The following is a 14,471-nucleotide window of genomic DNA, read 5'->3' as shown; positions in this document are numbered from 1 at the left end:
AGTAAGTTTTGAAATAGTAAACAGGATACGAGAAGAGACAGAGGATGTCTTTGACTCTCCCACATGAAGACAGATTCCAAACGGGACTGGAAGAAAAGAATGTTCCCAACCAAAACTCAAAGCCGTGCCTAGTGTGTTGGCTGGAGAAACCCAGTCGTCCAGGGTAGCCAATAATGACCATGAAGTCCTCAGTGTGGCCTTGGGCTGGTATGGCTACAACAGCCTGGAGAGGAGACGAAGCAGCGCACTGAGGAAAAAGATATCACCAGCAAAATAAATCGCTTCTCCTGAAATGCTCCGTCCTAGCTGCATGGCAGAATTACTTAGGGAGCTTTTCAAAGTTAGCAGTAGTCAAGGTCCCACCGCAGACCAATGGAATCCTATCTCCTGGGTTGGAACCCAGACACCGGTACTTGTGAAAACTTCCAGGCAGTTCCTGCGTGTATCTCGGGCTGAGGGCCGCGCCCCTAGGCCCCGAGCCTCGGCCTCCTGGTTGGCATTTCTCGCTTTCCACTCTCTGACTCAGTGTCAGTAGGATAAGGGCTGGGGCCCCAGGGAGAAAGAACCTTACCGCTTCAGAGATCAGAGAAGAGAAAGCTCTTCGAGTGTGGTCTACAGAGACACGCCAACGGCATCACCTGGGAGCTTTTCAGAAATGCAGATCCAGGGGCCTTACCTCAGCCCTCACATCAGGATCTGCATCCTAACAAGATCCCCAGTGACGCATATCCATGTGGAAGCTTGAGAAAACCGTTCTGGAAAATACCCCTTGCCCTTCAGAATCTGGGCCATGTCCCAAGATTTTCTTGTTTCTTCTAGGTCTTTCCACACTGTCTCTAGTTCCCTCAGAGTCAGGCTATTTCTGAGTCACACAATACTAGAGATGGGCTGTATTACAGAGATGAATCAATCCAGCTCCTTCATTTAATAGATCAATAAATTGACATTCCAAGGTTAAATCTACCTGTTTGATGAAAAGGACAATCCAGAACTTCCACAAGCTTAATTATCATAGCTCATGTACTTTGGGAATTTATAATCTGTATTTCAAGTTATAAGTAGCTGTGGATTACCACTGAATATTTTTAAATACTGAAACACCCTATACGTATATTTTAACGAAATAGACTCAGGCTCCAGTTCATAATAATAGAACGTCTTACATTCTCAAGTATGTAATAGGGCTCTTCAGTTGTGTAAAGGGCTGTGATGCAGATAATACATGTACTAGGATGTTAAAAACCCTCAACACACATTCATGTCTGCTCACCCTGGGCTCACCCCTGACTGTGACAGCGGGACCACAGTGTAGGACGTCTGTGTGTGACTCCAGGTATAACATGGCAACTCCACTCCTCTTTCAAGTTGATTGAACCCTAGTAGTGAGCCCTAAGCTCTTGGCCGAGAACTGCTTGTATAATATTCACGAGGACTGTATTTTTCAGGTTAGATCACTCTAGGAGAGTGGTCTTCAACTTTACTCGCCAGGGAGACTAGTTAAGACACAGATTATTGGGCTTCCCTTCAGAGTTTGCCATTCCATAGTTCTGGGATGGGGCCTGAGAATTTGCATTTCTCACCAATTCTACTGCTGCTTTGGGGGACCAGGGTTTGAGAAGCACTGCCCTGGGGTCCTCTGCCTTTCAACTGGCCCACATGAGGTCAGTCTAGAAGTTTCAGAACTTGTGCTTAAGACGAATTTTCATCTTCAGAGGAGTGATGATCCCTACCTGTTTTCGGAACCACCAGTTCGTAGGCAGGCTCTTACCTGCCCCTACTCGTTTGGCAGATATGACCCCCGTCCTTGGCTTAGTGCATCACTGGCTCAAGCTTTCTGCTCAGGTTCCCCTCACAGCCCAATCCTCTCCCTCCCCCTTCTCTCTCTGACCGACTCTCGTCCTTCCCTTCTATCCCCGTCACTCCTTCTCTGCCCAGTGTCAGGGTGAGTCTTAAATCGCATTCTGCTCCACTCCCCCGAGAGACGCCATCGCACCCTGTGACCTGCTTGCCACACCCAGGTACAGGCCTTCACCCCTGGAAACTTCCTTCTGCTTCCACCTTTCTCGTAAGCAGTTTATGGCTGCACCTCCTGAAGCAGTTACCCAAATCCTGTCCACTTGGACTTCACTTCCTGTCTTAACCCCAACAGGATTCAACTCTCCAAGGGCCCCCAACGTCTGAGTAAACTTTCTGAGGCCTGGCACTAGATTACCACGCAGGTTCTGAGGCAGGAGATAGACGGGCCCCAGGCTGAGCAGCTGGAATCTGTCCCTTGTGGACAGACGCTCCATGATAAAGAGAATGGAAGGAGCGAGGAGGAGCTGAGCCCTGCTTGGAGAGAAGATAGAGAGACCATATATTCCCCGTTCTTTTTTTTTTTTGCGGTACGCGGGCCTCTCACTGCTGTGGCCTCTCCCGTTGTGGAGCACAGGCTCCGGATGTGCAGGCTCAGCGGCCATGGCTCACGGGCCCAGCCGCTCCGCGGCATGTGGGATCTTCCCGGACCGGGGCACGAACCCGTGTCCCCTGCATCGACAGGTGGACTCTCAACCACTGCGCCACCAGGGAAGCCCTATTTCCCATTCTTGAGGTCAAGGAGACCTCGCAAACTACACATGCACAGAAAGGGTCCTCAGGGCTCGGAGAAGGGAGGGGGCGCCAGACCATAATATGTTCTGTCAACTTCCCAGAGACCCTTGAGCTGGAATCCATCTTGGCTAAAAAGTGCACGCGCACACAGGGGAGGGCCCCGAGTCAGACCAAATACGGACTCAGAGCCAGACAAAGCAAGATGATTGGCCAGAGGAGACCCGGAAGAACTGCCCCGTATAAGTGATTTAAACAACCCCAGAGGCACAGCTCTCTCTCTCAACCTGAGCCCACCCGTGCTTTCTCCACACGTATTCCTCAACTAATAAACACTTTACCTGCTTCACTGTTTTCCATCTCTTTGTTAAAATTCTTTTTACAAAGCAGACGAGAGCCAGAGCAGCACCGCGGCCTGGGTTCAATCCCTGGTCGGGGAACTGAGATCCCGCTTCAAGCTGCCACAGCCACGGGCACCCCACAGCCACTGAAGATCAGTTCCACTATTCGTGGATGGTACTGTTTCCAAATATAGAATTGCAAAGGGAACGGTTCTTGGTCAAACAGCAACTACCAAATACAACTGAGATCAGCAAAGGGCTTACCTTGGATGAACCACTGCATCTGGAATCCTTTCTCATGGTGACCGACCCCGTCGGTATAAAACAGCACTTGAAGCCTGGAGCCCGTGGTGCTCCCTGAAGGTGGAATGCCTGCTCCACAATAGCGCCCCATGCGCCGTGGGCCATCATAGAGCTGCAATCAGAGAGAGACCTCCCAGTGTGAAAAGCTACAGGGCTTGTCAGATGGAAAAAGCAAAGTCCACTCATGCAGCAAAAGCTGTTCCTTGGTTCAAAAGCTACGGGTAAATCTACTGAGGTGGGTTGAGTACAGGAATTAAAAATAGATAATTATATACAGAGAGTTCATTTTGGCCAACCCAATATAATCCAGGCACAGAAGGAGGAAATGCTGGGCCAGGTGAGATGGGTTCACATATGAATCACACGAGAGATGTTGAGTGAATATCAGTATTATAACTGTAAGCTATAAATTTTTAAAATAAATACTAACTCTAAACAATTAGACATTTTGGAAAACTCTGAAAGGAAGATACAAAATTTAATCCCACTGAAGAGAACCACAGTTAATATGTTGTTAATACCAGAAGCTTCTCTTACCAACATTTTTTTCATTTTTTTGTATATGTACATATATACATATGTGCGCAGGGGAATATGTGAATATGTGTGTGTATCAATTTGGGCTACACATTTAATTGTGTTCCCTGCTTTTCACTAAGCCTGTCACGAAATAGTCTGTGTAAACATTTTTAATAGTGGCACAAAATACTACTAATATGCTGTATTTACATTATAATTCTACTGTTGTTCACCTAGGATATTTCCAATCTGGGGGCCAATAAATATAAGTCTTTGTTTGATAGTTTAAATTTCTCTTAGGAAAGATTCCTATAAAGGGAATGAATTAAAGAGCATGATCTTTCATGGCTCTGGATATATATTATTAAACTGCTTACCAGAAAGTTTATACCAATTTATTCTCCCACCAGCAGTTTCTGGAAATATTTTATGACTGCTATTATTTTAAAAAGTGGGGCTAATAGTGAAAATTTGTTTTCTTTTTGTAATTGTCTTAAGTTGTTACTTTGGGGTTGAAGTTTCTTTCATGTTTATTGGGCATTTCTTTTTCTTCTCTTGCAACTTTTCTGTGAGGTCTTTGCCCATTTCCCCACTAAGGTACTTATACATCCTGTTGGGTACCCTTTATCTGCCTAATTTCATCAGATACATGTCTCCAAACTAAAAAAATAAACATCTTTGCCATATCTCTTCAATTGGTAAAAATAATGATAATCCAAAAAGATTGGCTTCCTCATGACTCAGGCCACTACATTTTCTTTTAATCCCCAAATGTCCACATTAAATGCTTTGTTCCAGTTACCCTTGGGATGAGCTGCCCATTATAAAAAAATGGAAAGTGTCTGATCATGGACTTCCTTTATTATTCTCTTGAAGAGTACACACGTGTGAGTGTATGTGCTTGTGTGTGTCTGTATGTAAATGGATCATCTGGATTCAATAAATTCCACACTGACCAAATTATTTTTATTTACTGAAATGTTATGATAGAAAATACTGTTTGAAGCATGTTGATTTGAGCATGGAAAGCTTCTTAATCAGATTCTACAAAGACCCTCCATGGAGCCTTCCCTAATCCCTGTAGCCGGTCATAAATTAGTTTTCCTTTGAAACCCCTCAGCTTTTCATTTGTGCTTCTTTGTGGAAATGGGCACATTCTGGTGACAGGCATATGTGTCTCTCTCCCCTACTGATGACGAGTTTCCTTAGAGCCCAGACTACCTCTTACATCCCCTCACAGCCTAGCACAGGGCTTTGTCCAGGGCAGGTTCCCAGTACAGCTTCAGAGAAGGAACACAGCCATCTCCCCGACAGCTGCATTGCTTTTAATGGCACTTAATCTGCATTGTTACTTTAACGCTGCACAGTTAGATACACGTTAGGGTCTTACAGTCCTAAACTTCAGCATGTTCTTTTCAGGCAGCAAAAGGTCTGCATCCTTTGTGGCCACTCTGCAGAAGGGCCTTGTTCAAGGTCATAATAAAAATCGCAGGTTTCTAAATTTGGGTCGTCTCACTGAGTTCTCAAAACGGGCGGCTGACCAGCCGTACATTTCTGTGCGACGCGGGGAAGGTCAGTTGAGGCTTAAAAAGAGAAACTCAGAAGTCCGTTATGTCACTCCGTCTTCAGTACTAAACTTAAGCGTTTTATGCACTTGATAAAGGTGAGGTTTAGTTTTCAGACCTGTCCCTCCAGCTTCCTTTTCATTTTTTAAACACCGCTGCTTTGAATGTGTGTATTTATGATCAAACCTCTAATACTGTAGGTGGTTGACAGAAGACATGAGAAGGGAGCAAAAATGAGAGAAAGAATAAAGCCACATAAAAAGAAGAGGAAACAAAAACAGCCCCCCACCTCCCATCTCCAGACCCGCCACCCACTGCAGGAGGTAGAGGGGCAGGAGAGTCCGTATGGTAACCTGTTTATTCCTAAACTACTGCTTCCCTGCAGGGTATTTATTTCAGCCACAGAGTTCCTATTAAACCTAGGGTATGAATTTCCAATTCAAGACTAATTAGTACACAAATAAACATACTGTTCTCACGCCAAAGCATAATCAACAAGAAAACAGCTCTACTGGTTTCCACTCCAAAAGGCTCATTCTAAACTTTGGATTGTACTGCAGTGACCAAAACTTTAGTTACTTCATCTTTTGCCAACAAAACATGAGGTAAGATCTCTCTAGAACTAGAATTGCCTTCGGCTTCGTGGATCTTCTGACAAACTAGGTAGCGACATTTTGAGGAGCCCTAGTTTAGATTCTGTGCACGGTCCTAAAGAGTGGAGTGCTTTTGCCTGCCAGCTCAGCAAGGTTAAGAAACGTGACACTTTCACATGACTTGGAGGGGATGTTTTTTTTTTCTTCCTTCCGGATGGAATTACTTCATTGAAGGAGAGCCCCTGATCCCAGTGGCTCTTAAATAACTGTGAATGGAATGGGGGTTGGGGGCCAAGGGAGTAGGCCTGGGGGGAACAGTGGTGAATAACAAGTAGTTTCTTTTTGCCTTTGGAGGGAAGAGAATGATGCGTTGAAATAAACATCCAATAGACGTTGATGAAAATATTTAAGTATAATGTCAAATAAATTAATGACTTAATTAGTGTAGAAAAATACCTCTCTAGAAGAAAAAATCCCATACCCCTAATTTTATGTCTTTCTAACGTTTACACTTAATTAAATCACGGGTTTTTGTTTATAGTCACACGGATGGCTAACGTCACCTCAACAATTCATTCCCGCGTTAAATTTACCACCCAAAAAGGAACAGTCATTTTTCAACGTACACAAATACCAGTTACCGTGGAAACCAGTGGGTGCCTGCTGTTCCTGATTCTGTTTTCAGAACAGAATGTTAACCACAGGCCATCCCAGCTGTGACTCACGGGGACTACTGGCCAGCATGTGGTTCTGTCTCACTAAGGGTACCATTCCTGGCTTTTAGAAAGCCCCAAGACTTACCCCATCTGAACAGTATTTGAGGCCGTGAGTCCATAGGAAGGAGATTAGCAGAAATTAAGAAGTGAAAGACTGAGATTCTTACTGTGAATATGAAGATCAAATTTGTATAACTGTGTTTAGAGGTTTGGGGTTTTTTTTAATACTTGAAATGCTGTTTACATTTTCAAGTTGCCATTTGATGTATCTTCAGATGTGGATATGTATATATACAAAACCTGCTGTATAGAATCTTTTCAGTTATCCTCTTCAGGAGAAGATTCCTTTAGGGTTTTCGCGTTTTAGATCTTCCACCCCCGCACCACCCTGAAACATCTCAACCACTCTTACAACACTCGAAGAGGAAGGAAATCTCTTGCAGAAGTCTCGCTTGCCAATTTCTATCTACTTCCTTTGCACGGGTTTGATAGTTTGGTGCATGCATAGTTGATGAGACCATTAGAGATTTCTGACTACAGTTGCAACATGAAATGATCCGTAGACTCCTAAATAGTACAGACCCATGCATACAAAATGGAAGACAGAAAACCAAAGACATATCACTGACAGAGTGAGATTTTTGTAAGATTAAGGTTTTTGTAGGTACTTTACGAATCACTGGAACTCAAGTCTGGAGAAACCCAGGGTCAGCTAACCTGTTCCCTCAGCAAGAATCAACTTTATGAACTGAAAGAACTCTCAGAATAGAAATGTGCTTTTCAAGGGCCTCTTTGTTGCTAAATGGCTTTATGATTTTGAAAATTTGCGATCCTAATGAATGAAATTATAACTAATTGTCTCCTATCTCAGTTTGGGATGTATAGATAGACTTCTTTTCTAAACCCACTTTAGAATCACAGTGAGTAACAACTAAAACTTAGCCCTTTCTATTTTAGATCAGCATCGAATTCACACTTTTTCTAACTACTGTTTTTCCTATTTACTTGAAATTTTTCTGGAAGAAAAACATTTTTATAGTGGAGGCTTAATCATAAGAAGAATTAAATATAGTCCATATAAAGAAATTAAATCAAGAGTTTCTTTGAGATGGTATCATTAAAGTATGGAGAAACTTCCAGAAAAAAATTTTGGTCCAGTTCCTATTACAAATCTTTAAAAACCCCAAAAGAACTTTATCCTTTAGAGTTTAATATGTAATTGAAATAATTCATCTGCCGTGAGGGAGAATTCTAGGTATAGTAGAGAATTCCTGATAGTTTTAGAGAGCAAAAATTCTGGTCAAGGTCAAGAAGATGGATACATTTCTGAGAACTATACTCGGTGAGTTCACGGAGTGGCTTTTTGAACTCAATATCACTAGTAGAAGATTATATTTCAACTGAGAGCCAGACAGTAATTTTACTGTAGGAACACACTACAGTATATTCAAAGTGGTCAGTGTCAGGCTCTCGATTCAAAGCCCAGTCTAGCTCTAAAATTTGCTTAGAATATAATCTTGTGAAAATTACTTAACCTCCATAAGCTAAGATTTCTTTGTAAACTTGGCATGTTAATGGTACTTATCTCATAGGGCTGTTGTGCTTTTAGCAAACGAGACAAACCAGGTAATAGGTTGAGGATGAGTCCTGGCATATGGAAAGTACCCCAAATGTTATTCTAACTCTTGGTCAGAGGCAAAGGGAACCAACCTTGTTTCTAAAGAAACATACCAGAAATAGTTTTGAGAGAAACAATATGATGGGTAGGTAGAAAGAACTTGAACTGACTCACGTAAAATATTTCTCAGGAATCATCCCCGGCAGACCAGACGGGGAAGCAACAAATCAATGAATCACTTGTGAGGAGATGGATGGCCATCAGGGGCGGCGTGTTGCTATGACGACCTGGTTTTTGTGTGGGGCTCAGTGGGGCAGACTGACCGTGGAGTGTGTGTCTGAGTGGAGGGAGATGGCGGATCATGGCAGGGCTGGTGGCGAAGAGGACACTGGGGAGCCTGTCAAGGCTGCCCTGGTGAGCGGATCAGGGAGACCACCGGTGAGCAAAGTGGTTCTACCTGTGTTTTTTCCTGTTGCAGCCTCCTCGCCCCTTTCCGTCCGGCCAGCCTGCAGCTCTGGCTGCTTGGCCCCTGGAACTCCAGAGGAGTGGCAACCGGTGAATTCTTGGAGCACCTCTTCCGATTTTCCCCACCCAAAAAACAACTGTACCAGGAACTATGGGAACTGCTTCATTAGAACAGCTGTTGAGAACATTGTTGTCCAATGTCTACAAACAAATCTCCTGGATAAACTTGGAACTTTCAGAGTTTACCTTAAATTTGAAGGGCTTTGAAATGTTCCTGTAACAATAGGAGAAATTGCCAAGCAAGATTCGTCAAGTAGGGTAAAAGGCTCCCATTGTGGGTGAGAAGAGCCTCAGGGGGTAAAAAAAGAATCCAATTGTGGGAGGTAAATTAGGCAAATGTTTAAAGGAAAGCACATCAGCAGAGCACGGTAGGCTCTAGAGGGCTCTGTGATGGCCCTGGGAGGTGAAGGCTCCCCGTGAGACACCGGGGCGCCCGCAGAGGCACACATCTCCCCCGGCCTGGGAAAAGCCGCACTGCCACGTGCTGCAGGCTGCAGCAGGAAGCATGAGGTACCATCTAAAAGGAAACAATGACTCAGTGCTGGGCTTTGTAGGAGACCAAGAAACACCGCTGAAAGACCACATTCTGAGTTATTTTGTGTCACTCTGAATTACAGGTCTGTCTCAAACACAGACCCTATAGTCTCCTTTCCATGGGGTGGCTAGCTGCTGTCCCCTCTTAATAGCGCATTGATATTTATTTTTGCTTTCTACACATTACTTATTTTAGAAGCCACAAAGGCTGATTTGGGTTTGTTTGTTTGTTTAGTCATTATTTAATCATGGATGTATGCAAAGGTTTAACTACAAAGATGTTTTATCTCAGCATTGTTTATAGTAGTGGAAATGTGCAAAGATTCTATGTGTTTTACAACAAGAATGGGTGGCTGTATTGTGACGGTGGAACATTCGATGTTGCAAATGCTGTGGTGTAACAAGGAGATAAATAAATAACAAGGAGAAACACTCACAAGCTACCGTTACATGTAAAAAAGTCATTACAGGACAGTATGTACAAAATGGTCCCCTTCAAATGTTAAAATAAAATAAATACATAGGATGAAACTACAGGAAATAAATACCACCAAATATTATCAGTAATGATGTAATTTAGGTTATTTTTATTTTATCTAGGTTTTTCTATATCTTCTAAAATGTCTGCAATGACTGTATTCCTGTGTAATCCGGTAAGTTTATTTTTAAAGCATTGTCTCTGGGGACCTTCTGACATAGCAATGTAGATGTGCACTGGTAATGTTTTTCCAGTGCCAGAATTCCCTACCCTTTTAGGTTCTCAGATCCCCAGCTGGTCTACTAAAAATATTATATTGTCTGTCTCCATAATCCTTTTTATGTGTCTCAAGATTATCCATGAAAATTAGCCCATTAAAATGTTATTATATAAGGTAATCTCCTCCAGCATTAATTTAACACCGTATTTTGTCCCCAGTGCTTCCTTTTTTAATCATAACTAGGTTTTTATTATTAATTAGACTAATTCGTTATTAAAAAAGCATTCCTTCAGATGTTAAGGGACTAAAAAGCTCTCACAAACATAAGTTTTGATAGTCACTGATGGACCAATAAGTGCCTAATTCCCTCCCTAGTGGGAAGTGAAATGCTTTGAAAGCCAAGCATCTTCTCCCTCGTATATACATGAACATTTAATTCCATGAATCGCAGCCTTCCCTCTGCCAACTCTACCACTACTGTGAAGCACTCAACATTTAAAAAAAATTATTCTGCCTCTTAAAAGCCTAACCATCTGCTACAGATGGACTCAGAAACAGGGAGGGACCTATAGTACAGCATGAAATCCTAGAACCTGGAGCTGGAAGGACCGAAAGCCCTGCCATGCAGACTCTTCCCCAATTGAGGGAGGGCGGGAGAAGAAAGCCTGTTCAGTACATAAGTACATGTAAGAACTGAAGGGTAAAGATGTCATTTCTGAAAAATTTCTGAAATGTTGCGGGTGGAAATTGTTCCCATTGTAAAAAAAATAGTCAATCAGTGTAATTAACTGAAATCCACAACAATGACCACTAATGTTTGAATTTAGCCTTCTGCTTCATGCCATGTGTCTGTTGGATGATGGAAGAGACCTTGCATGCACTCGATGCCTGTGGTCTGAGATGCAGAGCTAGGTGAGGACCACCAGGAAAGGAAGTGTGGATAGAGCAATTTCAAGTTTTGAGCATCAGATGGAATTTTCACTGGCTTGCGGGTAGTGTGGAACTTATTGGTAGGTCTGATTATTATTTAACCTGATCCTGTCCTTCATGTTTGAGAGGATACTTAGAGGGGAAACACACAGTTTCTTTTGAATCTGAGAGCAAAGGCTCTCTTTTGAAGGCGGCTGTATTTGCCTCAACTGCAGCAAATTAATGCAATCACAGGAAAATTCTTCATTGTGAGGGATGGTGACAAATGATCAGCATTTTCCTTTGAGGAAAGGGATTTTGATCACACTGAAATAAACATCTCTCCTTTTAATTTTCTGTAATTAAAAAACCTCACATTTTACTTGGGCATTTTACTTGGGAGTCTTAAAATTCTTCTAAAATCCTTCTTGTTGCACTTAATGACACTACAAAGTATTTGGCTTAATTAACCAATGGATACGCTTCATTCTAAACTCCTTTTGAATCATGATCCTGCTTCGTCCAATGCTAGATTCGTATCCGGTAGGGAGTCTTCAAGTGGATTGTTTGGCACACTGTTTTCACTTTTTACGTGTGGTTTTGAACAGCGGTTGTCCTTAGAATTGAAATAGCTTATCTCTGAATTCTAAGCAAAATGCCAGGCATCCTAGAAGCAAACTTCCTCTGACGGACAGTTCCAGGAAACATGACTCATCTGCCCAGGAAGTGTGCCATGGAAGCGCCATGATAACAGAGTCAGTGCAGATCAATCACTGCTAAGACATCAGATCTCCTCTGCTTCTCTGCACTTCTCCAGCCAGCAAATGGGATTTTTAACTACTCCACTCTTCAATTCGGATACCCAGGCCCTGTGGCTTTTGGAGGAAATCTGTGAGGCCAGGGAAAGGGAGCCCTGCTTTCAACAGGTGGGGCCAATCTATGCTAATCACACTGGGAAGGCTGTTTTGGAAATCAAATAACCCATGAAATTGTGTTTACGTTTAAGAAAATGATAAATAATATTTATTAGCACTTACGCTGTGCTGAGTATCACTCTAAGGCCTTTCCATGTTATTACCTAATTTAAAATTCCTAGGGGCCCTTCCCTGGTGGCACAGTGGTTAAGAATCCTCCTGCCAATGCAGGGGACATGGGTTCGAGCCCTGGTCTGGGAAGATCCCACCTGCTGTGGAGCAACTAAGCCCGTGCGCCACAACTACTGATCCTGCGCTCTAGAGCCTGCGAGCCACAACTACTGAGCCCGTGCACCACAACTACTGAGCCTGCGCTCTAGAGCCCATGCTCCACAACAAGAGAAGCCACTGCAATGAGAAGCCCGTGCACCGCACCGAAGAGTAGGTCCCGATCACCGCAACTAGAGGAAAGCTTGTGTGCAGCAACAAAGACCCAATGCAGCCAAAAATTAAAATAATTAATTAATTAATTTTTAAAAATAATAAAATAAAATTCCTAGCAGCTCTATAATGCAGATAACATTTTTATCCCCACTTTAGAATTCTGGAAACAGGTATAGAGAGGTAAGTCAACATTTCGAAAGGCGTCAACAACTCAAGAAGAATCGTTCTTGTTTCCTTCATTGGTAATTATTTTTTAAAAAAAAGAATTGTTAAATTCAAAAATAAAGCAAAGTCCTTATTCTCTCTGATAACAGAGAGTAACAAAAATGATTTTTTAAGTAACAGTGATAACACCCAAAACTCCTGTTATTCAATGGAATCAACATTTTGTTCACTCTATTTCTTAATAGAGCTTGGAATAAAATAAGTGGACCAAAATGTTGGCTTTATCATTTATCATTTACCCTTTGTGAGAACTGTCAAATGCATTAGTGAAGCAGGCTGTAGACAGAAAGCAAGAGGAAAATTAAATGTCTTGAGAAATGAACTGTTATTTATATCTCAGCCTAAAGAACTGAATGCTCTCTATTTAGGAATTTCTTTATACCTAACTGAGGTGCTGGGGCAAATAATGACATTATGTAAGTGTTTACTATGTGCCAGTCTCTTTATATATAAAAACTCTTTTGTGCTGACTATCCCATTTTACAGATGGGAAAGTGGGCCACTTAGAAGCTAAATAACTCGCTCCACATTTCCTGGCTAGTTAGCGGCAAAGTCCGGGTTTAAACCCAGGCTACCTGGCTCCAGAGTCTATACTATACCAAACTAAACAGGTGCCGAGACTACTGAGCAAGATTTCATGTTCTATTATGGAGACTGAGTGCCTGCAAGACATCCTCTAGTGAGTGAGCAAGGTGAGTTACTAAATCTTAGTTTACTATTGGCATCCACAGTAGTCTGCAGATAGAAGAGAGCTGGCCTGAGCAGTTCAGATTCCAGGGAACGGCCCAAGAATGACAGAAAGATCAGGGTCTGGAGCCGCTTCCAACTGTGGTTTACCTTTAAACCAAAAAGTCGGGAAACTGAGGCCATTGTTTGTGAGATCTGTACAGAATCAGCTGTGTCTTCATGAGACCAGCAGTGATGCAAACACAGACATCTGTGCACACTTGGCTTATTAGAGAGGATGCATAGTCTTTAAAAGGATAAAAGAAGTCAAAGTCCTCCCAAGAGCTGGATGGTGGAGGAAGGACACTTGGAAGAGAAAGAGAACAGACTCTGAACTTTTGGAGCCAAACAGACCCAGGCTGTGCCTGGGAGAGGAAGTCAGACCTCAGGAGGGAGGAACGGCCACTCATAACTGAAGAGTCACGAGGAAGGGAGACGACTTGTCCAAGAGATGGAGAGACAACGCCCTGAAAGGTAGGAGGAAGCATCTAAATGGCCAAGAGGGAGTCATCCCCTCTGCGGGCTGAGCACGGGGGAGGAGTAATAAACGTTTCTGGAGTACTCATACTTGACAGCTGGGCAGGTCGCTTCATTTGATCTTATAACAACTTCGTGAGTAGTTGTAAGTACTTTTGCCATTTAATACATGAGGAAGCCGAGGAAGCCAGAGGTTAAATTCTGTGCCCAAGGTCACAGCTAGTGAGAAAGAGCAAAGCTTTGAACCCAAGTGGACTTCAGAGCCTGCCGGTTAGAGCGACCTGGGCCCATCACCTCCTGCCAGTGTGATCTTAGCGTGCGTATTGTTGCTTACCTGAGGCCCAGTTCTCCTGCCTGTAAATGACCACAGGACCACCCAATTGCCAAATCATCCTGAAGATAAGCAATAATTATCTATCAAGGTGTCTATAAGAGTGGCTGGCACATAGTAGACATTGATTACTGTGAATCTTTTAAAAAATTTTTTTATTGGAGTATAGTTGATTTAAAATGTGTTATGATTACTGTAATTCTCAAAAGGGACGTTTGAGATGTGAAGGAGAATTTTCTAATCTCTCATGAACTTGAACATTTTGCTTCTTTGTATGAGAACAAAAATGGGAAAAAAAATTTGGAAAACATCTCTAGAATAATGTTTCCCTAAGAATGTTCTGTGGATTACAAATGTCCAATAGGTGTTAGAATTCTGGGCCAAGATGGAACCCATCTGGAATGCTGCCTTTCGTGTCCCCCGAGTGTCTCCTCTCCTGGTTGTTGC

At 42.8% G+C, this 14,471-nt stretch overlaps 1 protein-coding gene across 1 annotated transcript in view; it reads right to left on the bottom strand.

The window, feature by feature from the left end:
* Positions 1-14,471, bottom strand: part of CUBN (cubilin) — a 270,373-nt gene that overhangs the window by 177,037 nt on the left and 78,865 nt on the right. The window contains exon 28 of the mRNA XM_082617071.1: positions 3,192-3,342. Coding sequence (XP_082473197.1) covers positions 3,192-3,342 — 151 coding nt within the window. The remainder of the gene's footprint in view (positions 1-3,191; positions 3,343-14,471) is intronic.

This window comes from Mesoplodon mirus (genome assembly GCF_964341445.2).
Source record: "Mesoplodon mirus genome assembly, chromosome: 4".
Taxonomy (NCBI): Eukaryota; Metazoa; Chordata; class Mammalia; order Artiodactyla; family Ziphiidae; genus Mesoplodon; species Mesoplodon mirus.
Note: the sequence above shows the minus strand (reverse complement) of the source record. Positions and strands in the feature narration are given on the sequence as shown.